Source organism: Zootermopsis nevadensis, unplaced genomic scaffold, assembly GCF_977971745.1.
Source record: "Zootermopsis nevadensis isolate Lab colony 2312 unplaced genomic scaffold, Znev_1.0 Znev_ptg000027l, whole genome shotgun sequence".
NCBI classification, from domain to species: domain Eukaryota; kingdom Metazoa; phylum Arthropoda; class Insecta; order Blattodea; family Termopsidae; genus Zootermopsis; species Zootermopsis nevadensis.
The window spans coordinates 7,528,716-7,556,698 of record NW_028259159.1 but is presented as its reverse complement, the minus strand read 5'-3'; the positions used below and the strand labels follow the sequence as shown (position 1 = coordinate 7,556,698).

Genomic DNA, 27,983 nt, shown 5'->3' with positions numbered 1-27,983 from the left:
GTCTGATTTTGGGAAATTCAGTACCTATATGTTTACTTCCGCTTCCGTACTGTGTTCCGGTGAATGTTCGGTAATGTTCTGTTTGTGCGTGTAGTTAATGAATAATATAATTTAATTTGTTAGGAAGGCTAACTGTATAATTTTGTAAAGAAATATTCAAAATGGCTCAGAGTAAACTGAATGACTTGGCTGGACGATTTGGTAAAGGTCCGAAAGGCGTAGGAACAGGATTAAAAATATTGGCTGTTGCTGGCGCCGCTCTTTATGGTGCTTCTCAGTCCATGTACACAGGCAAGTAGACCGGGTATGACCATAACGTACACATTAACTTCCGTTGTTTTACGTCGTAACTAGATGTGTTCTTAGCCGATTACTGTGTGGATTCATTTCCATTTGACATACATCGCTTTTCGTAATCAGCAACATTTACGTTGCATCATCCTAAAGGTATCCAATAATGTGCACGTATTCAGAAAATTCATTTCAGTTTTAAACGTTTGAGTGTAGCCTGTTTCCCCCAATGCTGTATTAGAAACACAATCTTTATAATTTAGCATTCGAGTGCTTACCATCTGGTGACCTGTAAGAAATGTTTTATCAAGTTGGTAGTTATATTTGCATTGTAGGTTCTTTTGGGATTTTCATGGCTGGTGTTTAATGAATAAATTTAGTTTTCTGAAATAAGGAGCTTTGAATTTTCAAGGTCTTACAATGTTTCTTAAAACATTGTTGCTGTTATCTTCATGGTAAATGTCTTTGTATTGTTTAGAAGACTTCTTAAAGATGTAATATTGGGAGTTGAAGGCCTAATTGGATAGCATGCCCGTCTGTTCATGCCTTCAGCTGCTACTGCCAGATGTATGTAAGAGGTTTCAAAACTCACTTTCCCAAAGACATTCATCCTCAAGATGGCACAACACTGAAATCTATTCGTGTGAAACTCACCAATAACAGTCATGATAGCAAACATGTTAGGAATCCAAAATCAAACCCACATATGCTTTTCTTCTGTATCTTTATGCCATGTGACAGAATTCAGAGTGACTGAGTGACAGAGTGATTGATTCTCGAATATCACTTTTAGTTGAAGGTGGTCACCGTGCGATAATCTTCAGTCGGATTGGGGGCGTGCAGCAAGAAGTATTTCCAGAGGGACTGCACTTCAGAATTCCGTGGTTCCAGTACCCCATCATATATGACATCAGGTAATCAAAGATACGTCTTGTGTCGTGTGAGGGGGAACTTAACCATCTGAGTGGCTGTTGTATTTTGTCCTTCATGAAGTTCGGTTATTGTATGATGCTCTGAGTGTTTTAAATGATAATTAGAATATCCTGCATTTCATTATGTGGATTCACATAACAGTTGTGCAGTTCACATCAGTTTGAACCTCTCTTTTGCAATTACATTTTGTGGGAATAATTGTGGTTTGCATTTTGCCTTTGATATTGTATAAACACTGTCCTTTTGCATACCATTTCACAATTTAATGGCTTAAAACTTATCTTTCAAGTCATGAGTATATATATTTTGATTTATGGTGTTGTGCAGTAATTTGTTTGTGTAACTTCTTAATGCGTGGAGTTCAGTGACTCACAACACATGAACCTTGACTTTCTGCAGGTCCCGGCCCCGCAAGATTTCATCCCCGACGGGAAGTAAGGACCTGCAGATGGTGAACATTTCGCTGCGAGTCCTGTCACGTCCAGATGCGATCAGCTTGCCGATCATGTACCGCCAGCTCGGCCTGGACTATGATGAGAAGGTTCTTCCTTCGATCTGCAATGAGGTGTTGAAAAGTGTAGTGGCCAAGTTCAATGCATCACAGCTCATCACACAGCGCCAGCAGGTGGGTATCGTCGGCTTGCAGCATTGCTGACGCGTCTCAAGGCACCACTGTGATGTGAAAATACAATTTTGTCTTGTTCAGAGTAGCCAGAAATATGGTCGCAAGCGTACGTGTGCTTCAAAATGTCATCACTCTCATTCCTGAGAATTACATCACAGAATGCGCTTAATTTGCCACATGGACACCCCTGTAATTGTGACAAGTCAAATAACAGATTTCAACTGTGACAGTTGGTGAGATGAATGCCGTATTTTCCAGGTTTCCCTGTTGGTGAGGCGCGAGCTGACAGAGCGAGCTCGAGACTTTAACATCATTCTGGATGACGTTTCCATCACGGAACTGAGTTTTGGCAAGGAGTACACGGCTGCTGTGGAGGCGAAGCAGGTGGGAAAGTCACACCTTGCCCTGAGCCATTTTAATGCGATTCGCACTGTCACATCCTTTCTCACAAAGATCCAGCTACATGGGCATGTTTCGTGAAGTTTTTCTGACAACTTGTGTTTCATATTGCGTTGTCCATCACTATCATTGATTTTATGAAGTCTTACTGTTTCTTCAGAAGCCAAGAGTTGTTCAAGGTCTTTAGGAATTCCTCGCGTTTCTTAGATCCCAAAAATTCATTACCGTGTCCACAAGAGCCTTGATCTGTGCTCTTCGGTTAATTATATTGTAACTGTTTTGGTTATATTCATAGATAGGAGACGGAAAATTCTCTTTTGATTTTGTTGTAACCATAACACAGTGTATAAATGCCACCATAATTACGACACTCTCTCTGTTTCTGCTGGTACTTGGCTTTAACCTGATGAGGAATCGTGCAATTGTTATCCTTAAAAACTGGAATACCCGTATATTCCGCCTGTTTGTAATGCGTTTCACTTAAATGGATGTTGTGTTCACGCTATCCATTTGCAAAGTGAGAATCCAGGTTTAAGGGTTTTGCGATGCATTTGCGTGTTTGACCACTGGAGAAGGACGAGTGGTAGGGCTAATTAAACCGAGAAAGAAATATACGAACGAGCATTTGCTGCCTGTGACATCAGAGTGGATGTTTGTGACCAGACAGAAGAGAAGCAGTAACATGAGTTATCAATAACATAGTAATGAGTTCAGTTAATTCATATAATTAGTTTAATTAAATAAGAATTAAGTACAAATAATGTAACTAATTCACATGATTTCAGATTGGTCCTCAGTGAGTTTCATGTATGTATTTTTGTTGTGGCCCAGCCTGTGAAAGGGTTCCACGCACGTAAATTAGGTTTGTGTCGAGGTGGTGGTTGGTTGGTTTCTCATTGGTCACGTGTTTTCCAGGTTGCACAGCAAGAAGCGCAGCGTGCAGCTTTCGTGGTGGAGCGTGCCAAGCAGGAGCGCCAACAGAAGATCGTCCAAGCCGAGGGAGAGGCAGAAGCTGCAAAAATGATATCCTTTAAGAAAACTACAGGCATTTGGGCCCTGCCTCTAAGAAAACACACCTCAGCTGTGTTCAAAAATCAGTCAGCGTTTAAGGAAGCAATTGTTCTTTGTTCTTGGAATGAAAAGAAACTCGTAAACACATCTGGACGTACGGACTGTAAAGTTGTTACTTATAATGCACTGGATTTTAGAAGTTCTCATGGTGCTGTAGATAAAGTTCCTTTTTTGCCAGAGAAGACTGGAACTGTCAGTGGAGCAGCAGTCTTACTGTTTACGCTGTTGTTGTATTGCTGAGTAGTGAAAGGTGAGGCATTTGTCAGCATTCTCAAAACGGGCGCTTGTGAACTGATGGTGTTACGATGACACTGTTTCAACTGCAGATCTTATATGGCATTGAATGAGATGAAATGATCTTATTTTATTTATTAGTAGCTGAGACTGTAGCGTTAAATAACAGGATTGACGAATAATGAATTCAAAGAGCAATGGGAGGATTTGGTTTCAATGAGACATGCCGAAAGGAAGTAGTTTTTTGTTTCGTGGATTTTCGCAGGGACTGAGCAAAGCCACATAAAGCGTGTCGTGATGGATGCTAAACGTGGGCATGGTTTAATCCGTGTACCTAAGAGCAAGATTTGAATTAGGAATTATATTATGTAACAAGAGTACTGATTTCTCGTGATTACTTTATGAAGCAAGTTCTGCGTAGAGTTGTGACTGCACTGCAGACAGCTGTATCAGGCCTCGAGGTTGTTTCTTTAAGACGCGTGTTTGTTCTTTACCACCTTCATTCGCAGGGTGCATCATTTAAGATCTGTTTGTGTGATGAGCCGAGAGCCTACGCCTGTTAAATTCTTGTCGATGTTGCTACTGTAGGGTGGGAAATCATCAAACACTGTCTGACCAACATTATATTTCCTTAATGTACCGTACTTGGGTGAGGCAGTGTCACAGAACCCTGGTTACCTGAAGCTGCGGAAGATCCGGGCTGCACAGAGCATCTCCAGGACGGTGAGTTGATCCATGTGTATGTATGCAGAGCTGGATGTGGATGGTTTGTGGGCATGTAGCTCTTATTGGGAGGTTCTTTGGTTGTAAAATGCAAGTGCTGACGCATGACAGTTTGCCAGTACAGGGGGTTATGTAAAGTATGAGAACGTCTTTAACGTTTTGGTTCTTACATCGCTGAATATGTTGAGAATGTTGCATTATTCTCCATTTTAACCATTTTGACAAAAAAGAAATTGCCGACTGTATTAATGTGTTTTAAACTTGGTACTTGGCTGTGATATATGCAATTAGAAGTTTAGAAAAAAAGACTTCAAAGAATATATAATTCTGGAATTTTTTTGATATTACAAGTGCATGTTAGAAGAAGAAGAAGAATTTTTTTCTCTTACATATAAATTCTCATTATATTGAAGTTGCCGTATATAAAACATTCTCATAATGTGTCTGTTTCTCACTTGTCTTGTTTAATTTTACACTTCTGGAGGTGGGGATCCCATGCCGTGAACACGTTCTTTCAATTTTGTTGCATGGAACTATAAAATCTTCTGTTGGCAATATTTTCTTAATGTCAAATACATAGATCATGAAATGCATTTTGCCCCATTAGTCCTTTTGCTTATATCTGACCACTGTTGCAGATCGCGAACTCGCAGAACAGAGTGTTCCTGAGTGGAAGCAGCTTGATGCTGAACATCAGTGAACCGACGTTCGACGACCTGAGTGAAAAGTTGAAAAGTAAGAAGTAGACAACACTTTATAGTAGATAGAATGTAGAGACATCTTAGAAGAGCCCCATCAACTAGAACATAGTTTCTCCTGCAAAGTCCACAAACTCCGTAATTCTGCCAGAGTAGAGGTGTTGGTATTACTGCAGATTGAAATAGCCGTGTGAAGATTTATGTGAATAAAAGGTTGGTATGCCATGAAACTTCCTCTTAAGATTTGTGGGCTTTGCCGGAAAGACTCTGGTACTAGTTGTGAGGTCAAGAGTGGTGCAGGGAGCGTGACGTTGCCTGCTCTCCCATAATAGGATTTAACCTGATTGACAGGGTCAATGTTATGTGTTTGGACCTACAGTCATGTTCGATGAAGTTGCGCTGCGGGTGAGCAAGTGGGCGCGCAGAGATACACGTGCTGCATTACTGTGATGTAGGGAGGGAATTTATCATATTTACTCGCATATTAAATGGTGTCATATCCGATATTATTAATATCAGAAGCTCAGGGATGAAATTAACAGAACTTGTTTCTTACCAAGTTCACATTGAACAGCAGTTTCATAAGTTTCTTCAGCTGCTTGTTCTGCGTAATTTATCGCAGTGACTTTAAATGAAACGCATTTTTAAAAGGTTTTATGTTACATGCCTCATTAAGTCCAGAAATATTAAGTCTTGTAGTCTGCCTTGTTTCATGCAGCACCGCTAACATAAACACTGAAATTTGTGCACTGCTGTCATACGTCAACTGCACAATTCTTTTGTTAACATAAGGGTACTGATCGATCGTCGATGTTTTTGCGATGCACGGATTTATTAATCGGGTCATTGTTTTGCGTGACAGAGTGAAACTCCCGACTTGGCGTTAAGAGAACAGAGGTAGAAGAAGCAGGGTGCACCACACTGCACAACTACAAGCTTTGAGGGTTTCTTAGCTCTCCGCTGACTCCTTACTTGGGTGAACATAACCCACACAGTTGTAGACGGGAGGCCTCTGTTTGTTTCTGTATTCTGACATTCATTGCGTGCGATGGCACTTGTTAACTCTGGTTTTGTTTCTTTTACATTGGAAAATAAAATTTTTGTCAGGTTGATTGCTGAGGTGTGACTGTGTGTGTGTTTGTATGCGTCCCATCCTTTGCTCTGTCTCTCTCTCTGCGTCCAATTATCAGTCGTATTCCGAACCCTGGTCACATGAGCTTGTTTATTAATGTAAGGAACCAGTTAGTGACACTGTGCATCAGACCACATTCTGGTTGTTACATTCTGCGAAACGCATGATTTTAGCGGCTGCCTACTTTTGTGTTGCTGGCGTTGGTTTTGTTATATTATTTTGCTTATCAATGTGGATCGTAAAGAATTGAGTGGCTGGCGCTCCTGCTAGATTCAAATTTTGGCCCAGAGGCTCAGTCTGACTTTCCTTTTTTCCTCAGCCCCTCCAGGTAAATGCTGGAATAAGCCAGAAGTGCTTCCGCATCCTCCGAAAATTGTTGTCTGAAAACCCTAGGGAGGAAGAGATTTGGGAGACCTGCACATAGATGGGAGGATAATATTAAAAAAAAATAGGGTTTGAGGGTATAGACTGGATTAATCTGATAGGAACTGGTGGCAGGCTCCTGTGAACATGGTATTGAACCTTCATGTTTTCTACAAGGTGAGAAATTTTGTGGCTGAGTGATGTAGCAGCTTCTGAAGAAGGACTTTACTCCACGAAATGAGGTACGTAAACTAACTCCATGGAGCAGAGTTGTTCTTGAGAAGCCACCGGTTGTTCATGTAGTCAAAAAGGATTCTGCCTTTTATGGATCACAGAGGATCATTCCTGTGTTCACAAGAGCTTTGTCATCCTGAGTCACTTGAATCCAATCCGCGTCCTCTCACTACCTCTTGAGATCCATAGGTGCCTAGGTCTTATGAGTGTTCTCCCCTTTAGGATTTCCAACCAAAATGTAGTGAACATTTCTCATATTTCTTTGTGTTCTACGTGCCCTGTCCATCTCATCCTAATAAGTTGTGGTGAAGAGGCGTGTCATCAAGCTGCTCCTCGTCCTCGATCCTCCTGTCACTTCACTCTTATTTTCCTTGGAGTGGGTGAAAGAGAATAACCCAAGGCTTTTTAAGTTGGTGTGGATCTTGGGGGGAAATGGGATTTGAGGATGGTACTGGCTGTGCTGTAACAGTTGGTTTCGTTACAGATTAAACTGGGCGAGTTTTGTACCAGAGAATGGTATGCGGCGAATGTAGTTGTGCCCATCTCTCATCTCTGGCACTTCTGTTTGTGTTTGAACATACGACAGACTTTATTTAGCGTTGAATTTCCTCAGTGTAATTGTGTAGTGTTTAACGTGCTAGGATTTGATCCACATTTTCATAATTTACGACTTCATCTTGTGTAAAAATACTGTAAATTTCTTTTTAATTGCTTCATCAATTAAAGGTATGGACCCCTAAAATTTATACAACCCATTTTTCTTTTTATCAATTTCCCTGATCTTGCTTTATTGGTTTCCTTGATTCCTTATGAGAAATGCCGGAATTCCTCTCATTTACCTGCAGCGTTTTCTCAGTTCACAGGTTTTTGTGACGTGACACGTTCAGGAATTGTTGTGGTTTGTTATGACACGCCGTTTTCTGGTTTCGTTGTGACGAGAAGGACCCTGTCGTGGTGGATGCCTGGGTTCATGCATCAGTGTGTGGCAAGTTTAGGTTAGGTTATCCGAGAGGCCGGTCTCTCTTTCCTTGCTGATGATGGTGTGCTGGTTTGATTTGAGTGATTCATGTCGCTGTAACCACAGAGAGGACATCTTGCAGAGTCTGCAACATTCGTTTTAAGGAGACATCAGTTCAGCGCTTTACAAGGAAGCAGCGCGTGCTCGTCGTGCAGCTGTCTCACAGTTTTGCCGCTTCGCTAATGAGGAACACGAGGTTTTGTTTCCTTTTCAGGTGAAGACAGTGTGAGTCATACCGGTGGCGACGGGAGCAGATCGCTCGTTTTCGACTCGGCCGTACGCAGTGCCACTCTCTTGTTCAGGCATTGATGTGTCGTGGCTTTGTAGTGTATGAATGTGATGAGGTGAGTGTTCACTTGTTGTGAGTCTACTTTGCTCATTACCTGGAATCGAAGAAGATTTTAAAGCAGTGTTAGCAGTTTTTCATCTGGTACTCCACTGTTATTCGGAGTTCAATTTGCTCGACGTCAAATTCAAAGGGGTGTTATAATGTGACACAATACTTCGTTACCTTCGTCTGTTGTAGAAGTCATTTTAATTTGGATCAAAATTAAACTTATTGGTGAATTTTTTGCCTGATTTTGTAAAAATTTGTTCCTTGAGATGTACATTGTCTCGTGGGGGTTACGAACGGCATTTGAACGTCATACTCGGTGGTATTACTAGGAATTCTTAGTCCAGAGGCCTTCGTGGCTTAGCAAAATGGTGGTGTTTCCCAGTCCACAAGCCCCCAAAGACCAATTGTGACTCCGATGCTAGGGGCATCAATGAAGGGTCTGATTATGGAACGTAGCTACTCGCCCACTAATTTCATATGTCTGATTAATATTTTCTAAATGCAAAGTGAACGCTATACACTAATGCACTAAACACTGTATGCAACAGAATAATTCAACTGGACTGGAACGTGATTTCCTATGTTGGACTGATTTCATTGGAAATGGAGGTGTTAGATTCCTGGAAGCCACGAACAGTTCGGCTGCTGCGTTTGTTAATTGGATTCCATTCTCATTCAGTCCGTGAGATGCAGGCAGTAAGCCAGGCACAATATAGCGCTGTGTGGACTTGAAGTTACCTGTTCTGTATTTTGTTACTTGGTGTACATTTCAGAGACTATTAATAAAACAGGCCGTTCTCTGAAAGGAGACATTATTCTGTACACAGGAGGTCTCAGGTTTGAACCCTCCCTTCCTCTTATGTCACCAAGTTCATCTCCTTTAATCGAGCGTACTCATTGGCTTCACCTTGTGTTTGAGGCTCAAGCAGTTACTTGCACCCGGTCTTGTGGTCTGTGGTTCGGTTCCAGGCCGCACGTTCATCTCTCCTGACTCCCTTTTGATTTTCCAATCCAGTGACATCCTGGGATCACTTCTTACTCCCCTTTTGTGATCCTGCTGAATGTTTCATGACCTTTGTAGTTGATCCAGTGTCACTAAACAACCTGTCACATACCTTGAGCTGAGATTTCCTTATCCGCTGTTGCCTGCAGCCTCGTAGCCAGTGAGGTTTGGAACCAGGAGCTGAACGCAAGTGCCTCTTGTTGAGTGAATGATCCATCCACTGTGTTTCGTGTTCCTGGGATAGGTTAGGTTTGCCGTAATAGGTTGTCTTATGGTTTCTCTCTGCCCCTGTGGTCTCATCTGACAGATCACAAATCATGATCATCTTGCTCATCCCACTTTCTGCATCAGAAAGGCTAACTGTGCCACAAACCTTTTGAATATCTTGATCTGAGCAGCTGGCAGAGAGTCGGTCCATTCGCAAGTTATTCCCCGGACTGACCGATAATAACTGCGAGTTAATTTCCTTACCCTGAGTCGAGCCAAGTGCAGGGTCAGAGGCGATTTTGTGTCGGCGTGTCGCGTGCCTTCGTAGGGCACCTGTGGCATGGGATACCTGAAGCAATTACTTTGAGAGGCACCTGCCCTGGTCCAACGGAAATTCCACGTGGATGCTGAACCCAGGCTGGCACTACCATAATTTTTGTCCGAGTTTACAGACGGATGTGATACGAAGCACGTAATAAATTGAGGAACGCAATTTTTATTGTTTTTAATTTACAGAACAGAACAGACTAGAGCTAGTGATGGCAATTCTGTTTTATAGACTTGAGGGGTAGATGGCACTTTGCAAAGGAGGGGGAGGATTACTTTAATGATGGCAGTGTTGTTCACATAAGGCAAGGTTTTGTGAGGTGGATGTCTCCATTCTGCCTGGACAGAGCCTCTCCCATTCACTGCAAGTTGACAGTCGCTCATTACTGAACCGAAGAACTCGGATCGTATCTTGTGTGCTGGCTTCAAGTCAGAGTCTAAGTTAATTCTTTCAGACCCCAAGCAACCTAAAACGAGCGTCATCTGGTCTAGCAGCCGGGTCACTGTTTATCCTGACCAATATTCATTAAATAACCTGATAATTATTTATCAGTCGTCTTTCAGTTGCTGATTGTCTTAAGTAACAAAAATAACAGTAAACTGCGGATAGAGAACTGCGGTCTCCATTGCAGTGTCAGACGCCCCTTTGTCGTTTCACGTTCCTCGCATCACAGAGTGAAAGTCTGTACGTGCAACTCGGAAAGTGATACAAAAATACTGGCTCTCGCTTTTAAGATGCCAGGGTGAACCGGCACCTTGCTCCGGCCTGTCTCTCGTCAGGTGCGCGCTCTTTTGTCTGTCCTCGTGCACTGAGCACACGTGTCACACAGGCATGGCACCTCTTTGCATGTCATTGGTCCCCCCGTGTAATAACACTTACGCTTAAAGAAGGCAAAGTACACTGACTTGTTCAGTGTTGGCAGCACTGCTACTTGTGTTCAGCGTGATTAAATGACAAAGGAGAGAGCACTTTCTCATTCCGGAGACTTCGTAAAGAGGAAACACGAAATGTTTACAAAGTTTTGGTATTTAAATTCTTGGCGGAGCACCTGAATATAAACGAGAGGATACAATTAGTGGATCAAAGAGAAATAGATTTTTGATATGTGAATTGGTCCAGCAGTGATGTTTCTTTGAATTCAGTTAAAGCAGGAAATCTCTTAATCATCCGAAAGATTGTTCGCCATGGGGTGCTGTTGTTCTGTGCTCGGCTGAGGTCTCTTTCATTCTGCGTGTCATGTCTCGGCAACTGTCGGTGCACTTTGCCATACTTTCCATCTGGTTCTGGCAGTGAATACAGTGTATTGGGGACATGCCCCATGATGTTCTCAGACTGCAAGGTGCCCTTGTCAAGTCCTGTTTGGTCTTCAACCTGTGACATTGCTCGTGCTTCGAAGGTCAGCCTGTCCTCTGTGGCAGGAACTCAGCTGAAAGGCCAGGTTTTTGTGTTTTCCTCAGTCCCTCCAGGCACGTGCTGGAATAATGCCATGAAATAGTTCATGACCGCTTCAGATGGAACTCTTCCTGATTTGTCATTTAGTCATGTGACATGCTATTTTATAAATGTCCTTTCAGGAATGACTGTTTTGAAAACACTGTTGGTTGTAGGTTGGCTAATGTTATGTATCAGCATCACCAGTCTGATAACTGGGAAGTGAAACCTCATGTTTAAAGTAATTTTGAAATGTATAGGTTGTCATTTTCAAACTCTGGGCACTGTTAGAATGTAGAGAACAGGACCTGACAAGTCTTCGTCAGTTCTGAATTATTGTACACACAGACACATGGAAGTCAGCCACCGTAGTCACATGTTTTTAGCGGCTGCAATCCCCTTCTCTAGATTAAGGCATTCGAGTACTGCAGCTCCTACAGAGCTGCGACGAGTCAGCATAGATGTCACCAGTGTCCACTTGTTGGGTTTCGGATCAAACCGCTCCACAGAGTTAAGCGAAGAGCTTCCATCGTTCCCTCCAACAGCGTACAGGCAGCCTTCAATCTCCACCACCTCGTGCGTAGACCTGCGTGCAGAAGGCATTACCTATATCAGTGGGCATTCGCCCCTTAGACGCTGCTGACATCACCAGACGTGTCCTGTCTCAGAGCAGGCGCTTACCTTCTCGAGTTCATGGCTGATATCGGCTCCCAGGCATTCCTCCTGATGTTGAGTCTCTCCCCACTGGACATACACATGGTCCCATCATTCCCACCAATGCAGTACAGAGCCCCATCCAGCGGGGCCACGCCACAGCTACTGCGTCGACTGCTCATAGATGGCATCGGGGACCACCGCCCCATTCGCGGGTCGAACCGCTCAACACTTGACTGATAATTGGTGGAGTCGAATCCTCCGAGCGCATACACGCAGTTCTCTGGGAAAAGAACATTTTAGTGGAAAAAATTTCGTGAAGGATGGGACTCCATTAATATAATTAATATTCATATGTTTTGAATGTGGACGTGTGTGAATGCAGTGTAGGGCTCGCTATTTCTTAATGTGTTGATACACAACGTCCCCGAGCAAAGAGGCGCGATCTCTTACCGACAACAGCCACGCGACAATAGCGCCTACGCATGGTCATGGCGGGGCACGAGCTCCAGACCCCCGTCAGCGGGTCGTAGCGCTCCACGCTGCTGAGGCACGACGCGCCGTCGTAGCCCCCACACACGTAGAGCAGCCCGTCAAAGCCGCAGATCCCGAGACAGCTCCTCTTGGTGCCCATCGGGGTGATGGCGGTCCACTTGTTCACCTGCGGATTGTAGCTCTCGGCGGAGGCGAGGTCAGAGGCGCCGTCGTACCTGCGTGTCAGACCACGAGTCTAGAGTCTAGAGTCTGCACCGCTCAAAGCCGGCCCTTTTAGGCGCCGTCAGAGGACTCACCCGCCCACCACGTAGAGCAGCTTGCCCAGGCTGGTGACCCCACTGCGACTGCGCCGGTAAACCATGGGCGCGATTGGCAACCAGCGGTCAGTCCGCGGGCTGTAGCACTCGCACTCGCTGTGGATCGCGAACAGGGACCCGCCACCTGTCGACAACATTAGGCAGAAGTTCGCATGGTCGTTCATGGCAGGGGATGAAGGTGCAGGGGTGGAGGACGCAAGGAACCGGCAACTGATTACAAAGATGGCTGTCTTCTGGCTTGTAGCGCCGCGTAGTCTGGTAGACTGACTTAATCATCGCCTGATGATGGAGGCAGCAAGGACCTCTGAAACGTTGGCAAACTTATACCAGACTACACGGCGTTGCAATGGGCCGCAGAATTTCCAGCTGAAATTAAATACATTGAAGTCGCGTGTGTGTGGGAGGTTTATAAACATGGGAAGTGTACAGGGTGTCTCACGTACCCACAGCAAACAAGTAGGGCCGCATTCCCTCTGGACGTCGCTCGACGGTGCGCTCCGTGGCCAGTGCTGACCTCTGTTCGGGAAGAAGGTGGTACTTCATGGCTTCCAGCAGTAGCTCTTTGCACTCCGTGTTCTCACGGACCAGCGCCTCCGAGTCCACGTAGCTCATGAGGAAGTCGCGGGCCACCAGCGGCAAGCGGACGTGTCGCATTAGCTGCAACACGGAGTTTGCGGTTAGGGCGATGCGGGCGGGCGGGCGGGGAACTATTTATACTTTCCTGAAGACGAACCAACCTGGGCAACATGCTGCTCTCTGTCGGCCAGGTCGTGATTGACCCAGTTCATGACGGCGGTAAAGACCCTTTCCTCCGATGCGATGTTCAGCTGGCTGTTTGAGACGAGCCCCTCCACCTGCAACAGTAGGGCCCGTTTGAGGCGTGGGATTTGAAGACGAAGATTTCTGAGCTGAACGCACCGAGACCTGTCAGAATTTATTTTGCTCAAACTTCGTCATGAATGTGATTTTAATTCATTACTGTCGTTGAGGAATACTCGAACTTTGCCACATTTGAGGGGGGGAGGGGGTTATTAATTGTATTACGATTTTGCCCTGCGTTCGGGTGACGACACGCATTCCGTGCCCCTGTTTTCCGACGAGCCTCCTCACTAGCCCAGCCAATTAACGCTGTCGGCGCGGATCTCTCGGCTCCACACGTGCCCTCTGCAGCGCTTGGATGCTGTGTTCTGCCTCTCGAGACCCGTCGCATCCGCGTCTGAGGCGTTCAACCAGACTCGTCCTTGCACATTTTCCCACCACCGCGAGACGATGATCGCCTTTCCGTCTGAGTGAGCATTTTAATTTTTCTAAAAGTGAACGAATCCCACGTGAAAACAATTTTAGCACTTGTTCTGTATGGTTATAGCACGTGGTCTCTTACTTTGTGCGAAGAACGCAAGTCGCGGCATTGTGATTTCGGATAATGGGCTGAGCGCGTAGCCTAGGATACGGAGACAAGGAATCCACACAGAGTTTTAGTGGGGAAACCTCTTGGACAAGTGAGACTGTGAAGATGTCGCTGTTGGTCTTCTGGGTTGTGATGTCGTGTGGATTTGTGGGAAGATACATACGTTTCGGATGAATATTTCGCCTCCATCTTCAAGACTGAAAAATTTCTACCTGGAAGAGACAGAGTATTATATGGGAACGGATTGTACCACTGTGAATGTCTAATGAAGCTGCTGAGAGTGACTGCGGGTTCTGTTATCGGTCATTGATGTCAGCCCCGCGTGAGGTCAGCGCCTGTCTGGGACGCTATTGATCTGGCGTCGCGATGCCGGCTTACTGTGTCGGTCCACTTTCTGGGGTGACTGCCCCTTGCCCGTGTGTGGTAGTGTTCCATTAAAAAAAGATTTTGTGTGTGTGTCGGGTCTAGAGTCCATTTCCATTAGGGGGACCCCCCCCCCCTCAAGGGGCTCCTGTTTGCCAGGGCGGTTCTCTATTTGTGGTCCGCGTAACGCTGCGGGTCAGCACTCGGAAGTTTACTCCGTGTTTCTTTTGTTTCCGTTAACGTTTCCCTGCTCCTTCGCTCGCTCGCTCGGTCAGGAAGATCGATCACACGCCGTTCTGGTCCGACCGGAGGGCGGCTTCGCGCTTTTACTGTGGGTCATTCCGACGTCTCCTCGATTTTAATTGCACGTAAATTTGCCAACTTTTGTGCTGTGAACACACGTGATCATTTGTGTGTTTGTGAGGCAGTCGTAAAAACCACCTGTTGTTCTGTTCGCCCTGATCATCTCTTTCCGGCGAATATTCTCCGTGATTAAGTAGATCGCGCCTTTCGTCCTCCATCTGCTCGTATCTCTACTAATTATCCTCGTCCTCGGTAATAAAGCATCGCATTTCGGGGACGCCAGGCGCCTCGTCCCAGTTTATGAGCCATCAGACGCCTGCAGGCGTCAGTCTCTAGAAACGCCGTGCCCTGTCTCTCGTCGCACAAGAGCCAAGGTGTGGCCGCGTGGTATCACAGCCACCTGCGTCATCGACTGTGCCATTACGATGGCTTTTACACAAACGCGAGCTCCTCTGTTCGAAAACGAAGTTGCCACTGCAGCTTCCTGCTTCCCCTCCGCATTCTGATGAATGCAGAACAATGCGGGTTCCGGCCGGCCGGGCGGGGGCGAAGCGCTCTTACCTCACTGAATGGAAGCAGCAGGAACTCTTCTGTGCCCGTCACTTCCTGGAAATTCTGCAGGGCGAACCGGTGCGACCGGCGGTGCAGTTCCTTGCACGCATGCGCATCTGCAACCAAGTTCCACCATCTTTCATCAGCTTCTCCCTCCGTTGCTAGGAAACAGTTTTCTAAATCAGAATTACCGTCTACTCAGTCTTGGCCGAAAGCCTTTTCCGGGACTGCGCTTGGCCGAGTGGCGAGCTGACGTATTTCGTGGTTTTACGTCCGAGCTAATTCCGGCGTCGTGCCTGGAGAAAAGCCACGGCCGCCTCCTCTCACCTCGGTCTGTACAAAATGACTGAGCCGCGTCTACCCCACGGACCTCTTTTCTCTAACAACACATGACCTTGGCGCGCCTAATTCAGAGACGTCAAAAGGATGTTTGTTTTGGGGTGGAGGCTTCTGAACCCCTGAATGCCCGGGTCTTATTCATCCCTTCGCCCCCTCCCCCGCCCCAACGTACATGTCAGAACCGTCCCTCGACAGGGCTCTTCCAAATAAACGTCGCAAAACGTAATTAATTGAAGGCGGCCGTGGCAAATGTTCACTTGCTCGGAAGCACGCGCTCCGTACTTCGCGTTCTTTGAGTTACTTATCAGCTTCAGATGCCGGAGAAATACCAGGAACGTAGTCGCCAGTCAGATTTTAACCATGGCGTGACATCGCCTGTCGTGTTGCAAATTGCATTCCTACAGGCGGCATGAAAAGCCTCTTGGTTGGACTTGAGAAAGTTTTTGTACCTGCAAAACTCCGGATGCCGAGGCAGTTGGAGGGGTGGAGCTGTCTCATGAGGAACTTGCAGCAGGCCTCTCGCACCGAGCTGATCTGCAGGAGGCTGGAAACAGGCAGCAGGACCTGCAACAGTGGAGCCAAAGAGGGCGAGGTGTCGAGAGACTCGTCACTTAGCATGCGCCGGAAGTTGCTTATCGTCTCGCACCTGCACGTTGTCTTCTGTGATGAGGATCTCGCCCGTGTAAGAGTACTCCACCAGCAGCTGCAGCGCCGTGGCGTCCACGTCGTGCAGCGTCACCTCCTCCTGCAGCTTCTCCGCCATGTCGTCTGCGGGAGAGAAACCCAGAGGACCAGGTCGCCATCAGCGAAATGCGTGAACCTCTCGATATCGGGTTTAATTTCTGATGCGATTCGCGGGCCGCAGGTTCAGAACCTTGGCGTGGTGCGTCCACTTACCGTTAAACATCGCGTAGAAGTACGGGCTGACCGACGCCAGCACCACCTTGTGGGCGCGAATGGAGTCGACGCCGATCTTCAGCACCACGTCACAGAGCTGAAACAGAAGAAACCTGAAGATGGAAGTCTTCTGGGACGTCGAAGCTGTGGTGTCTGGCACAAACTGTCCGACTTTTCACAGGAGGTTGCTTACTGACTGACGCATCACCATTATAAAGGAATTTTTCGTGATTTTCCCCAGTCTTTCTAGGCGGATGCCGGAGGAATAGAACCTTAGACTACGTCATGATCGCTTCCTTCCGTATCCTGACCACTTCATTTTCATAAGATTGTCATTCGATGCCAAAGGTTCATTACCGTGTCTACACGACACCGCTGCCAGTGTCTGTCCTGTGCCAGATGAATCCAATCAGCACCTCGATTTCCGTGAGATCCGTTTTATTATTATCCTACCATCTACGCCTAGGTCTCCCCAGTTGCCCTTGAATTATGATTTTGCCCTGCGGTCTGGTGCAGAAGATGGCGTCTCCCGTCCAGTCCGAACCTTAAGCCGCGGACAGTAAACGTTTACGTCGCTTAACGTTGTAAAGGATTCATTTGCCTCCGGCAAAAATGAACGAAGGAGCTCAGGGCGTGTGCCTCAGAACTTTGAGAGATTCGCTTACGGCTGCCGACACCGGCCCGGACAGGATCGAGGGGCCGTGAGTTCATAGCCAGACACAACGGACCTGTCAGATGAGACGCGTGCGCGGTGACTGGAGAAAACTGCAACACGGTTCATTACCAAGGTTCAGACAAGTGTTGCCAACCTTTGGCTCGGTCTCCAGGGACGCGCTCTAATGAGCCAAATATCACACCTTGACCTTTGTCCCTTTCGGGGGCACCGGGCGAGGCTCCGGCCCCTCACCTGCGCGTTCTGCCGCATCATGTTGATCGCCGCGAAAGACGTGCAGCAGTGCCCCGGGCTCTGGTGGAAGAACTGCGTGAGGGGCTCTCCAGCGGGTGGAGTGGTCGCTGGGGAGCCCACCGGAGCAACGTCCACCCCGCCGCTCATGTCGTCTGCAACAAGCAACACAGCGTACATACGAAATGCCCCGTCTCTCGATTGTCGCACGGAAACATGGACCAGGCGGACTGGACCGCGGTCTTCCTGCCGAAGACACGGGAAGATGAAAGGCGCATGTGCAGGAGACGGCGAGTTGAAATTGCGGATCGACGTTAAATTCCCTCAGTAACGTCGGAGATGCAACACGTGTTGCGTTACGTCAGCAGGCCGTTCACCCGCGCGACAATCGATAAAACGACGGCCCAGTGCGTTGTTTCTGTTGTGTCTGAACCGTCATAACATTTAAGGCACAGGCAGACTGGGGCTGGGCGCCGCTTTACCTCCACGACCTCCATACCTGGCGCAAAGGCAAATTTGTAAGCAAAGTGCGATGAAGGACTCTCTGCTTCCAAGGGGCACGACGGCGAAGCTCCAAATTTTATCTCGTGAAATTCTAATGCTACAGCAAAGACTGTTGGATGTTTTGTGACTTGTGTTCTACGCAATTTCTATTGTAGAGGATGAATAACAATGCAATTGATTCTTTCAACACCTGTGCTAACTATTGTACCACCTGCTTAATCAATCAGCAACTTTGCGTATGATTCTCTCTGTCAGCAGCCAACATTTCCTTAAACAGCGTTAACCAGCTGATCTTCGTAATGGTGAGGCGTTGTGTTTTCTTCGCGGTACGGGCTGGATTCTGAAATAACATTTAGACGAGCTTCGGCTTCAGAGGGTTGATGGGGTAGGCGCTCCTTCAGAAGCAAGCAGTGCGCTCAACTACTGAATAAATTTCCCGCCTTCTGTGGAATCGAAAGGAGCATCGCAGTGTCCATAGTTCGTATCCGGTCTTCATATTTCGCATTTCCAATCTCCGCACATCTCATTCTCGTGATTCGCGTGAAAGGAAGCAATGTGACGCTTGTACCCCGTCCTACCCTAGCACAACGTAACCTGAGACAGACTGTGACTTGGTGTTGGATTCCGGGGTGCACACGGCCACCTAACCACTGTGTGAACCGGGCGCAGATTTGTACTTCTTTCAGGCTACAGTGACAATCGATCGTCTGTTTCTGTGCACCGAACCTTGGCAGATGTTGTGTGTGTGTGTGTACTCACCGATCGAGGCGCTGAGAGACGGATCTGTGGACCTAACCTCCGTTCTGCTCCGACCGACACCACAGAATGGAACGTACTGATCCAGCCAGCTGAGGCCATGGCGTGACCGTGACACAGTGTCGCGGGCTGGCACTAGGCGACAGCACCCGACGGTAACCTCCAGCTAATCGACCGGGGACGGCGGTTTCCAGCCCGTGGGTCGCCTGATGTTAAGGTCGCAGTGGCAAGTACGAAACTTCCCTTGTGTCTGCAGACGTATGGGGCGCGGAGGGACATGATTGCTAGCATCTGACAACTGTGGTCACAATGGAACATCTTGACGGACTGGTTTTGCTTTTAACAGAGCATTAACTTCGGAGGAACATACTGCCTCCATTTGCATGGTTAGAGTGATGAGAATGAAGAATCGGATCGCTCGCGTGGGTTTAGCCAGAAGATCGACGCAGAAGACAGCGACCATCTTCAGTTCATGAAAACTCCTTCGACTGAATCTGTTTTATTTTAATTGAAATGAAATGTTCTTTAAATACACGTCACATCCAGAAATAATTCGTAAATATACGTCTTGTGTCTGTTTGTTGTCAATGAGCCGGTTACGGCCGACTGTACCTTAATATAAACTCGGTGCAAAGAGAACCACAGAAACCAAGTTTAATCGAAATTCGTTAAATCATTCTGCAAGACAAAGAACCATCTCCCCGTCAGTTCTTGGCAATTCTTCCGGAGGTAACGTTGCTCATCAGCGCAGTTTCGTGCGTCAACACGAGGCCGTCGTCTAGTGTTTGCCCCAGAGCGGCCGAGTCTTGAACTCCTGTTCCACCTGCTGCAGCGTCTTGCGGTGAGTCTCTGTGAGAAACAGCGCCACGAACAGCGTCGCGACGAGCGACACCGCGCCGTAGAAATAGAACACGCCCTCTGATGACGATGTCTTCGGGTTAGCGGCATCACCCCCTAAGAGCAGCAGCAGTGAGGGGTACATCTTGAGCGCGGCGAAGCTGAACACGTACGCCAAGCAGGTCGTCAGTCCGCCTGCCAGCCCCTTCACGCGTGGCGGGAACATCTCGCCCAGCATCGCCCATGGCAGCGTGTGGAAGCCTATCGCCCCCGCAACCTGTTGACGCAAACGGAATGACAAAGCGAGGGTCTGATTTTTCCTGGCATGCGCGCGCGCGTGTGTGAACGGGCGTCACGTACCACGTAGACCAGCAGGAGGACGAACGGGATGGTGGCGAGATGCGGGTTGCCGAGGGCGGTCTTCGAGCCGTTCGGGACGAGGTGAAGGTACGCGGCCAGGCCCAGCATGCAGACAGTCATCCCGGCGCCGGACAGCAGCGACATGGGTCGACGCCCGCACCTGCAAATCAGTAGCCTTGATTCAGTGCTACAGTGTCACGACGGCGTGCGCCTGTAATTTGCGCAGTCCACAGACCTGGTAAGCGCGAAGCTGACCGCCACTCCCGCCACTAGCTGCACCACCCCCAGCAGGACCGTCCCCACGTACTCGTCGACGGACACGCCCGCCTGCAGGACGATGTCCACCGCGTAGAACACGACGACGTATATGCCTGAGAACTGCTGGAAGAAGAAGAAGGCGTTCAACACGAACAGCGGTTTCCAGACCTGCGGTAGGCGCAGGGTGCGCCAGAGACCCGCCTTCCTCGAACTGTTGTCGGGCTCCTGACGGTCTGACGTGGCCCCGAGCTCAAACTGTCCTCTGCCGCGGCCCTCAGAGACTATCCACAGCGGGCTCTCGCGCAGCAGCAGCAGCGTCGACACGGCGGTAAAGATCGGGAAGGCGGCGGCCAGTGCTGCCACCAGACGCCAGTTGTCCTTGAGGACGGCGCCCAGGGTGTAGACCACCAGGATGCCGGCGGAGATGCCGATGGAGGGCCACGTGACCAGCATCCCCCGCAGCGAGTGGTCTGTCACTTCGGCGATGTAGACGCAGGCGGGGACGCTGGCCATGCCAGTTCCTGGTGCGCCAGAACGAAACAAGAAGATGCAGATGTCTGACCGCGTCCACTGGGACAGGAAGTGAATAATTAAAATAAGCGTGCGGTGGTCGGAGAATAAGAATAGCCCCACTGCAGCCCATGCATGTCGTAGGAGGCGACTGGGGTCTGGGGGTATAGCTGCACCACGCAGCCTCCGGGGGATATAAATACGGAAGCCTGGTAAAAATCACTTGTTGTGAAAGATCGAGGAGGCCCAGACCTGCCCTGCGTTGATGATGGTGTTTTTACTTACAACTTTAACGCGGTTACGCGAACAGGCAGTTTTGACGAACACAGCGTTAACCATTTAGGGAACGTCATCATGTTTCTGGCACAGGCTTCGTTGCACGGTGGAAGTGAGCCTTTGACCTGTACTGGGGAGCACTTACCTATGCCGGTGAGAATTCTGCCCAGGTAGAGCAGGGGCGTGCTCGCGGGGCTGGGCGTGAGGGCCAGGGTGAACCACCCGAGGACAAAGGGCACGTTGAGGGCCAGCAGAGCGATCCGGCGTCCGAAGTGGTCCAGGAGCGGACCGCACAGTAAACACCCGAAGGGGGTGGCGATCGACGCGACGCTGGCTGAAACAGCCGACAGACGGAACTGAGCGAACAAGTGAGCGGCGACAAACGCACGCTATATGTACATGCCATGTGACGTCATACCGAACCAGGAGGCCTGGTCGATGTCCAGTTTGTCGGCGCTGTCCCTTCTGAGCAGTTCAGGGAGAGCGATGGCCGAGAACCCGAGGCTCATCCCCGAGGCGATGGTGCTGGAGGCGGCCACGAGGCTGACGACCAGCTGCAAGAGAAATGCTGGGCGCTAAGACGCGATCTTATTTGTGTGTCATGCGACTCTTGAGCCCGACTGTACGATGGCCGATTCCTATAAATTTTGTAATGTGCGTCACTGCGCTGTCCTCGCGGCATCAGCCCTCTGTTACGTCACGCTGAGGACGGAGGACCTAGGACGTAATTGAGAGTGAAATCGAGTCTTCTGCTCGCAGGAAACGGTCTGGATTATTGCGCCTTATCAAAAGGAGTCTCCGTGGCGTGGGCATTTAGCGTAAAATCGTGATAGGGGACGTACTGTCAGGTCTTGATTGAAAAGCTTCATGTAACTGACCACTTTATCGTCAGTGTGGCAGCTTGCGTGAGGCGTTTGTTCTCATACGAATTAATTGAATCAGGCGGATGTGGTAGGAGGAGAAGAAAGAAGGAGAATTTGTGCTACGTGGAAGTTGGTAGAGGCGGGAATTGCTCTGAACTACCTCGCCTTACTTTTGCCGCAGCCAGTGGCAACGCAGACTGACAGACGGAAGACCCCGGAACACACAGCTGACGCAGCAGATTATAATGATGGTAATGACAATGTGCAACGTGTAGACTCTCGTTAGGTTATGTTCTCGTAACACATGTGACCACGTGATGTACCTGGCGCGTGAGCAGATTCCTCTGGGGTCCGTGTCCGCTTTCCATGGCGACGAGGAGCTACATGGACCGCCACACGAAGTTGCTCCTGGCTTCTGTCTGAAGGCACTGTTATCAGCGTTTCAGAGCGCCCATTATGGCAGCCCCTGTGCGTCTGTGACGCTGTGCCAGTGTCAAGGACGCTGTCCGATAACCCGAGCCATCTGTGGGGAACGGACAGGCGGGTTGCATTTTAACGCAAATCGGAGTTTGCGAATAAAAACTGACAGAGCGTTTCTGTTATCGCCGACCAAAGCAGATGTGACGTGCGAATGTCTCGGACAGATGCGTTGCTTATTTACCAATTATCTTGAGACTCAAAGTCTAGCCGTATGAATTCCGTTTGACGAACAGTGTTGGTCCGCGCACAGTTTTTAACTGCGCGCGTCGGAATTGCGCAGTTAAAAACTGTGCGTCTGGAGGGAAGACGAAGTTTAAAATCTGGACGGAGTTCGGCCTGAGTAATACCAGGGAACGACTTGAAACGTTTCCTGGGCAATTTTAACTTCGCTCGTCCCTTGTAATCGCCTGCCGAACAGGCGCTTGGCCCGAAATATGATTCCCAATATATTGGACTTTTTTAAAGTTCGTCGATTTTTGTATGATACCGCGAAACATCAGTGGAAAATGGAACTTAAGGACTGCATCGTCGGAATGAGGCGGTAATGGGAAGATCTCGGCCGTTCCGGAATGCGCAGCTTCCACGTGCGTTCTCTGTCTCTCTGTACCCTGAATTGTCCCGGGTTATACAACAAGAAATTCAGCGCAATACGCAGCTCGCGTTACAGGCCACGACGTAGATGATCCCAAAATTATCGCGTGCATAAGAGCAGCAAATACGTCGCAGATGATGTCAAAACGTCAGTGTACGAGATTTATTCATGAACTCTTACCTACTTATCTTGTTATTCACAAAGGAAACTGGAGCGAACTGAAATAAAATTTACGCAATCAACGTCTTTATCACCAGATTTCATAAACACGGTTTCAGACTCACTTTCGCTTCCTCTCTCTTTAATACACTTGTTTACTGGAAACTGGTTGGCGACAGAGCGGCTTGGCGTGTTTCTGTACACACCTGCGATAATGTTGAAACTTTAAAGAAAAGTACTCGTAAAATAGAGCGTCTGTAAATCACCACAGAGAATTAAATGGGTCGTCAGCCGTAAAGATGGAGGGTGTGTCTCCGAAACGTCGGTATGTATCTGTGAGTCGCTGGCCGACGCCTACCCCTTTAAATGCTTCAAGTGTTTGTCGCAGGTTCGACTGGGGGCTGCTTTCAAATCATAATCCGTTTTCGAGATGCCTCTGGCAAATGCGCACGTCGAAACAGTTTTAATTCAGACCGTCAATACGAGGTTTCTTCGAGCTGTGGCGTGCGAGCCGTGCCCAACCTGAAGTACGTACGACGAAAAGTGTTTTATCGCCAATTGCTTTGCTGGCCTTCACGCGCGATTGCGAGCCAAGTGGCCTTGTTACAAGATGTTTCCGGTTTCCACACTCAATTTGTGATTGCGTTCTTTGATTCCTCGTGCTGGACACTTCCTGCGGGCTTCGCGTTAATCAGAGGGCTCACTTCAGCATTCTCAGGTCCATGTATTTTTACAAGTCGCCTGCTTCTGAAACCCCCGTAATCTACGTTCTGCCCTCAGAACAGAACCCGTGTTTCTAAAGGCAAAATAATTGTTTTGTAGGATGAACTGATTTTCAGTGTTCAACAAATTGCACGGAACTGAATAATAGGAAGTATTTACATATTCTGTTCTTTTCATAATTGTACATGTCGGCAATTTAATTCCTATCTGCTCGCGTTGTTGCCGCCGGTGCTTGAATTTTGAATCGTCCTCGAGTGATTTATTACGTGACTTGATGATTCTCCACGTATTGTGTGTGTGTTACTGCATTTTAAAATAATACATTAGGAAATCTAGTTGTCTCCTGCAGTCTGACTGACGGCAGCCCGCGAAACAGTGCCAGTAGCGCTCACACTGTGGCAGCCGAACCAACGTCAAGAGGTATCAGGCGCGAACACCAAAGCAGAATCTGCGTGCTGCTGCTGAGCTCGTTTCTTCAGTGCAACACTTTCGTCCGGCGTCCCCAGCAGCGCCTCGTCGGCCCTTTCCCTAGTCCTGCCTCGGAAGAGCTCCTCGATCTGTTCAAGTGTCCGACCCTGCGTCTCTGGCAGACAGGCGTACATGGACACTGTGCCGACGAGCCCAACGACGGTATAGACGGTGAAGAGCCCGTGGATTCCCCACAGGTGTTTCATCCCAGGGTACAGTTTCAAGGCGACGAAGCTGAACAGGTAGCCGAGACAGGTGGTGACCCCGCAGGCCGGTCCGCGTATTCTGGCGGGGAACACCTCACCGATCATGGCCCAGGGCAGCGTCAGGAATCCCACGGAGCTCATCAGGATGTACAGCACGAGGGCCGAGATCGGCCACCAGCCGTGGGCCTCGCGGCTCAGGATGCGATCGTGCGTGAGCGTGAGATAGACGGCCAGCGCCCCGATTGACAGCGTCATGCCGACCCCAGAGACGTTGCACAGAACCCTCCGCCCGCACCGCGCGGACGCAAAGCTGATGGCTACTGACACTGCCAGGCGGCTGACTCCTATTAGCACCGTTGCTAGGTAGCCGTCAAAGTGAACGCCCGTCTCCCGGACTATGGCAACAGCGTAGAACACGACGACGAATATGCCAGAGAACTGCTGGAAGAAGAAGAAGGCGTTAAATATGAGGAGCGGCTTGTAGGCCTCGGGTCTCCTGAGGAAGCTGACCGTGTCCTTCCAGTTACGGCTGCTGGCGCCGCCGTCCTGTTGTGCCGTGGACGTCGTCATGGCGTTGAGTTCTTGCTGCAAGTTCTGCGGCAGGCTGACTTTCCGGGGCACACATCTGACGCGTCTCATGGAGACTTCGGCCTCCTGAACCCTGCCACGCGACATGAGCCACGCGGGGCTCTCGGGCAGCAAGAACCACGCCGCCACGACGGAAACGATTGGCAGGCAAGTGGTGATGCCTGCCACCAGGCGCCAGTTGTCCGGGAACAGGGCCCCGAGTACGTAGACCAGCAAGATGCCGAGGGAGATGCCTGGAACAAGCGAGCGAGTTGTTGTACCCGACCAGTGAATCGCGGCGGTGGCGCACAGTGGCTCACTCACCTACTGAGGACCACGTGACCATCGTCCCTCGGAGCGACCTGTCCGCCACTTCGCTGACGTACACGGTAGCAGGCGAGCTCGACATGCCGGTGGCGAGTCCCGTCAGGAGTCGACCCGCGTACACCTGGTAGAGGAACCAGGGCTCGCTGCTGGAGGCCGTGGCGATGAGGAGCCAGCCTAGCACAGCGGGCGTGTTGACCACCATCAGAGTGCGCCTGCGCCCCAGCCATTCCAGGAGTGCGCCCGTCACCAAGCACCCGACTGGTGTTGCGATGGCGGCCAGGGAAGCTGTGGAGTCGAAAGACGCGGTTAGTAGCCGTCAGTGGCCCTCAGACTGTGTATGATGGCCTATGATCCTCACCTATCCAGGAAGCCTGGTCTTCCGACACCTGCGGGCGGTGATTTGTTGTCTGCATGGCTGGTAGCGCCACGGCGGAGAACCCAAGCGACATCCCACCAGTGACAGTCGCCATGGTGGCCACGGCGCCAGCCGTGAGTTGCTGCAAGAAGGAAACATGATTCTGTTTGACATAGAATCCAGTGGAGGACGCTTCACGATCTGTAGTTTCCGGTAACCGAAGCAAGGCCTGGGGGCTCGTAGTAGGCGGGAGAGAGAGAGTTTTTGTCGGAGAAGCTGCAGGGAAAATCCTTTCGGGAGACCTCAGAGCAAATGAGAGGATAATGTCAAGATGGATGTTAATGGGGAGAAAGCGATTGGGGGGAGGGGGCTGTGGACTGGATTCATTTACACCGGAACAGAATCCCTTGGCTCTTGTGAAAACAGCACCGATCATTTGGGTTCAATGAACGGCGAGGAATTAATCGATTATCAGTTTCTCCAGAACGGCTCTGTTCTACGGGGTCAGTTAACAGCAGATCGAATGCATCGCACGTGCACATAGAAATTACGTCAGAGGAAAGGATGACGATGTTTTGCGTTGTCATAGGCGATTTTAACCAAGAATATCTTGGGCCCGACGACCAAGCGATCTGCATAAATCGCTTTTCATTTAAATTTAATTCAAAATGGCTACGCGAGTGCGAGTAACGCAATGACGCCATGCGCCGAGTTTCAAAGCCTCAGAGTGCGAAATGTCATCTGCGTCTGTCGATGACAAATGAAAAATATTCAGAGCATGTGATGTTTCACTGGAAGGAGTGGACTTTGTCCGGAGCTGATAGCGTGTACCGATTGCAGCCAGAGACTGATAACGAGATAAAGCGCGCTGATTAGACTTGCGTAACCTCACGATCGTCGGATGGATTCCAGCACCAAAATACGGGTCGGTGCACTTTGGATAATCGTACCGTAACGTAGCAACACTACGACTTCTGTTCAGGAGATAACCAGTTCGAATCTTGGGCACGGTTGCGTGTCTCGAAGTAGCGTGGTTTTTCTCAGCGTCTCCAGAGCGAATGTCAGAGATTTACGAAACCTGGCACGTTCCCTTCCGACGGAGATCCGCGAACAGCTGACATTCTTCGTGTTGCTCAAATCTTTCAGACGTGAAATAACTAGTGAATGGTGTGACCAAACCTCACTCACCGAGCGACGGGACATGTCGATTGCTGGGCAGGTGAATCACTACTGGAGTCCGACGTCGGACCTGCTCTATCTTATCGCGGCCTGAATTAGAGAACAGGCGAAATGTCGTAAGGTGGGAGTGGCCTGCGCTCTTGTTCTTAAGCGTAGTCGGACCGGCTGTTCGTGTCAAGTTCCTGAGCGTGTAACGAGTCTGACGTCAGTCGGTAGAGCAGATGTTTGTCGCCTGTCTCATTTGTGACAGCCGAATTTTATTATGACCGTGATGAACCTTTCGGATGCTGAGCTAATGACGGCTGTGCGCTGTTTGATTGACCCCGTGGTCGATTAAACAGCGCGTCAGCTGTTCGGACCACCTCTGCCCTGTGCGGCTTCTGTGGTTACTTTCCTGCCAACACAAAACACGCGGCGACTGCCTTCCAAATCCCTACTTACTCGTACTTACCGTTCGCATGATCATCTTCCCATCTCACTGAGACTGTCTCAGTGGTCGTGGTAGATGCAGCAACGCCAGGACCTGTAAGGAATCAGTCTTAACCTATTTTAGGGTACTATTCCTGGAGTGACTGAAGAAAACGTTCTCGGATCGAGAATCGATCCTCGGAACGCAGACTCTGGTGTCGACGGACTTGCCGGCCAAGCGACGCCAGAGGCGGGCTCTCCGACTGGCAAAACCAGAATTCCGATCAAGGTCAGCCATCTTGATCGAATGAAGTCTAGTGCGAGGTGAGCGAGTATGGAAGATTCTGAAGAAGGCTGTCTTCTGGGGTTTTTTGCGCCGTTCAGTCTGGTAGAAGTTTACCGACGTTTCAGAGGTCTTTGCTGCCTGCATCATCTGTTTCTCCCCCACTCAAACCGGTCCTTACCAGCGATTTGCTCAGTTTCGTATTTGGTTCCGTTTGCTTTTAATTCGTTGGCGAATCTGACCTTCTCGTCCGTCGACATCGACAGCTATTCCGTGATTTTCGTAAGATTCTCTACACAAATAGTCGTTGACCGAATCAAGGTGTAACGCTTTGTGTTTGTAAGATACCCACTTGGAATCTCGGCCGGAAACAGGTGTTTTCGTGGTTCGTCTCAGTCTCTACACTAAATAAGATCGCAGTGCTAATGTGGCGTGGGGCGGTTTCTTCCCCTTACAAATCTGTCTTGAGCTGTCAGCTGTCAGCTGTGTTAAGTAATTTTGCCACCTGATGGTATGGGATGCGGTGGTAATGCACAGTATCGGGCACTGTACAAAATGTTGACGTTTAAGATATTTAATAATAATAATAATAATAATTTTATACTACATGTGG

The 27,983-nt window shown here is 48.9% G+C and overlaps 5 protein-coding genes across 9 annotated transcripts in view; 2 read left to right on the top strand and 3 right to left on the bottom strand.

Annotated features, from left to right (window-relative positions):
- The first annotated feature begins 36 nt into the window (after positions 1 to 36).
- Phb2 (prohibitin 2) lies at positions 37 to 7,454 on the top strand. 3 transcript variants are annotated; one of them, XM_022085074.2, is made up of 8 exons: positions 37 to 291; positions 1,085 to 1,205; positions 1,624 to 1,849; positions 2,108 to 2,233; positions 3,164 to 3,271; positions 4,199 to 4,276; positions 4,915 to 5,011; positions 5,837 to 6,086. In XM_022085074.2, exons 1-8 carry the CDS (start codon positions 162 to 164, stop codon positions 5,839 to 5,841), a joined length of 891 nt encoding a protein of 296 aa, XP_021940766.1. In that variant the 5' UTR covers positions 37 to 161; the 3' UTR covers positions 5,842 to 6,086. The 3 variants fall into 3 exon arrangements, with proteins under 3 accessions (XP_021940766.1, XP_087212522.1, XP_021940765.1); XM_022085073.2 differs by lacking the exon at positions 5,837 to 6,086 and adding an exon at positions 7,188 to 7,454 and having other exon boundaries at positions 38 to 291; XM_087356396.1 differs by lacking the exon at positions 5,837 to 6,086 and having other exon boundaries at positions 4,915 to 5,022.
- LOC110840204 (uncharacterized) lies at positions 7,392 to 9,522 on the bottom strand. Its single transcript, XM_087356397.1, has 3 exons — positions 9,174 to 9,522; positions 7,958 to 8,104; positions 7,392 to 7,806 (listed from the first exon to the last, which is right to left on the bottom strand). The coding sequence occupies exons 1-3, from the start codon at positions 9,477 to 9,479 to the stop codon at positions 7,768 to 7,770; spliced, it is 492 nt and encodes a 163-aa protein (XP_087212523.1). The 5' UTR covers positions 9,480 to 9,522; the 3' UTR covers positions 7,392 to 7,767.
- Positions 7,954 to 27,983, top strand: part of LOC110840196 (trehalose transporter 1-like protein) — a 32,909-nt gene continuing 12,879 nt past the window's right edge. The window contains exon 1 of the mRNA XM_087356390.1: positions 7,954 to 8,065. Within this exon, the coding sequence (XP_087212516.1) occupies positions 8,052 to 8,065 (14 nt within the window). The 5' untranslated portion in view covers positions 7,954 to 8,051. The remainder of the gene's footprint in view (positions 8,066 to 27,983) is intronic.
- Positions 9,745 to 18,854, bottom strand: LOC110840195 (kelch-like protein 17). Of its 3 annotated transcripts, XM_022085058.2 has the most exons (12): positions 18,523 to 18,854; positions 17,263 to 17,414; positions 16,356 to 16,452; positions 16,105 to 16,226; positions 15,908 to 16,022; positions 15,129 to 15,235; positions 13,231 to 13,347; positions 12,937 to 13,150; positions 12,473 to 12,617; positions 12,135 to 12,391; positions 11,709 to 11,964; positions 9,745 to 11,613 (listed from the first exon to the last, which is right to left on the bottom strand). In XM_022085058.2, exons 2-12 carry the CDS (start codon positions 17,407 to 17,409, stop codon positions 11,400 to 11,402), a joined length of 1,791 nt encoding a protein of 596 aa, XP_021940750.1. In that variant the 5' UTR covers positions 17,410 to 17,414; positions 18,523 to 18,854; the 3' UTR covers positions 9,745 to 11,399. The 3 variants fall into 3 exon arrangements, with proteins under 3 accessions (XP_021940750.1, XP_087212515.1, XP_021940751.1); XM_087356389.1 differs by having other exon boundaries at positions 17,263 to 18,854; XM_022085059.2 differs by lacking the exon at positions 17,263 to 17,414.
- On the bottom strand, positions 19,003 to 26,131 carry LOC110840207 (uncharacterized). Its single transcript, XM_087356765.1, has 9 exons — positions 25,504 to 26,131; positions 25,143 to 25,430; positions 23,994 to 25,072; positions 21,947 to 22,003; positions 21,179 to 21,314; positions 20,906 to 21,094; positions 19,952 to 20,495; positions 19,717 to 19,876; positions 19,003 to 19,633 (listed from the first exon to the last, which is right to left on the bottom strand). The coding sequence occupies exons 1-9, from the start codon at positions 25,934 to 25,936 to the stop codon at positions 19,298 to 19,300; spliced, it is 3,222 nt and encodes a 1,073-aa protein (XP_087212891.1). The 5' UTR covers positions 25,937 to 26,131; the 3' UTR covers positions 19,003 to 19,297.

Excerpts from the sequence above, each read along its gene's own strand:
- Phb2 (XM_087356396.1), top strand. The coding sequence starts at position 162 with ATGGCTCAGAGTAAACTGAATGACTTGGCTGGACGATTTGGTAAAGGT. Across the intron at positions 2,234-3,163 it reads CTGCTGTGGAGGCGAAGCAG|GTTGCACAGCAAGAAGCGCA; the intron begins GTGGGAAAGTCA and ends CGTGTTTTCCAG. Across the intron at positions 3,272-4,198 it reads AGGCAGAAGCTGCAAAAATG|TTGGGTGAGGCAGTGTCACA; the intron begins ATATCCTTTAAG and ends AATGTACCGTAC.
- LOC110840204 (XM_087356397.1), bottom strand. The coding sequence starts at position 9,479 with ATGGACCGACTCTCTGCCAGCTGCTCAGATCAAGATATTCAAAAGGTT. Across the intron at positions 8,105-9,173 it reads TAAGGAAATCTCAGCTCAAG|GTAATGAGCAAAGTAGACTC; the intron begins GTATGTGACAGG and ends CTTCGATTCCAG. Across the intron at positions 7,807-7,957 it reads ATCTGCTCCCGTCGCCACCG|ACTCTGCAAGATGTCCTCTC; the intron begins GTATGACTCACA and ends CGAATGTTGCAG.
- LOC110840195 (XM_087356389.1), bottom strand. The coding sequence starts at position 17,439 with ATGTACGCTGTGTTGCTTGTTGCAGACGACATGAGCGGCGGGGTGGAC. Across the intron at positions 13,348-15,128 it reads TGCTGCTTCCATTCAGTGAG|GTGGAGGGGCTCGTCTCAAA; the intron begins GTAAGAGCGCTT and ends CTACTGTTGCAG. Across the intron at positions 11,614-11,708 it reads TCAGCCATGAACTCGAGAAG|GTCTACGCACGAGGTGGTGG; the intron begins GTAAGCGCCTGC and ends TTCTGCACGCAG.
- LOC110840207 (XM_087356765.1), bottom strand. The coding sequence starts at position 25,936 with ATGATCGGTGCTGTTTTCACAAGAGCCAAGGGATTCTGTTCCGGTGTA. Across the intron at positions 21,315-21,946 it reads GGAATCTGCTCACGCGCCAG|CTGGTCGTCAGCCTCGTGGC; the intron begins GTACATCACGTG and ends TTTCTCTTGCAG. Across the intron at positions 20,496-20,905 it reads CAGAATTCTCACCGGCATAG|GAACTGGCATGGCCAGCGTC; the intron begins GTAAGTGCTCCC and ends CTGGCGCACCAG.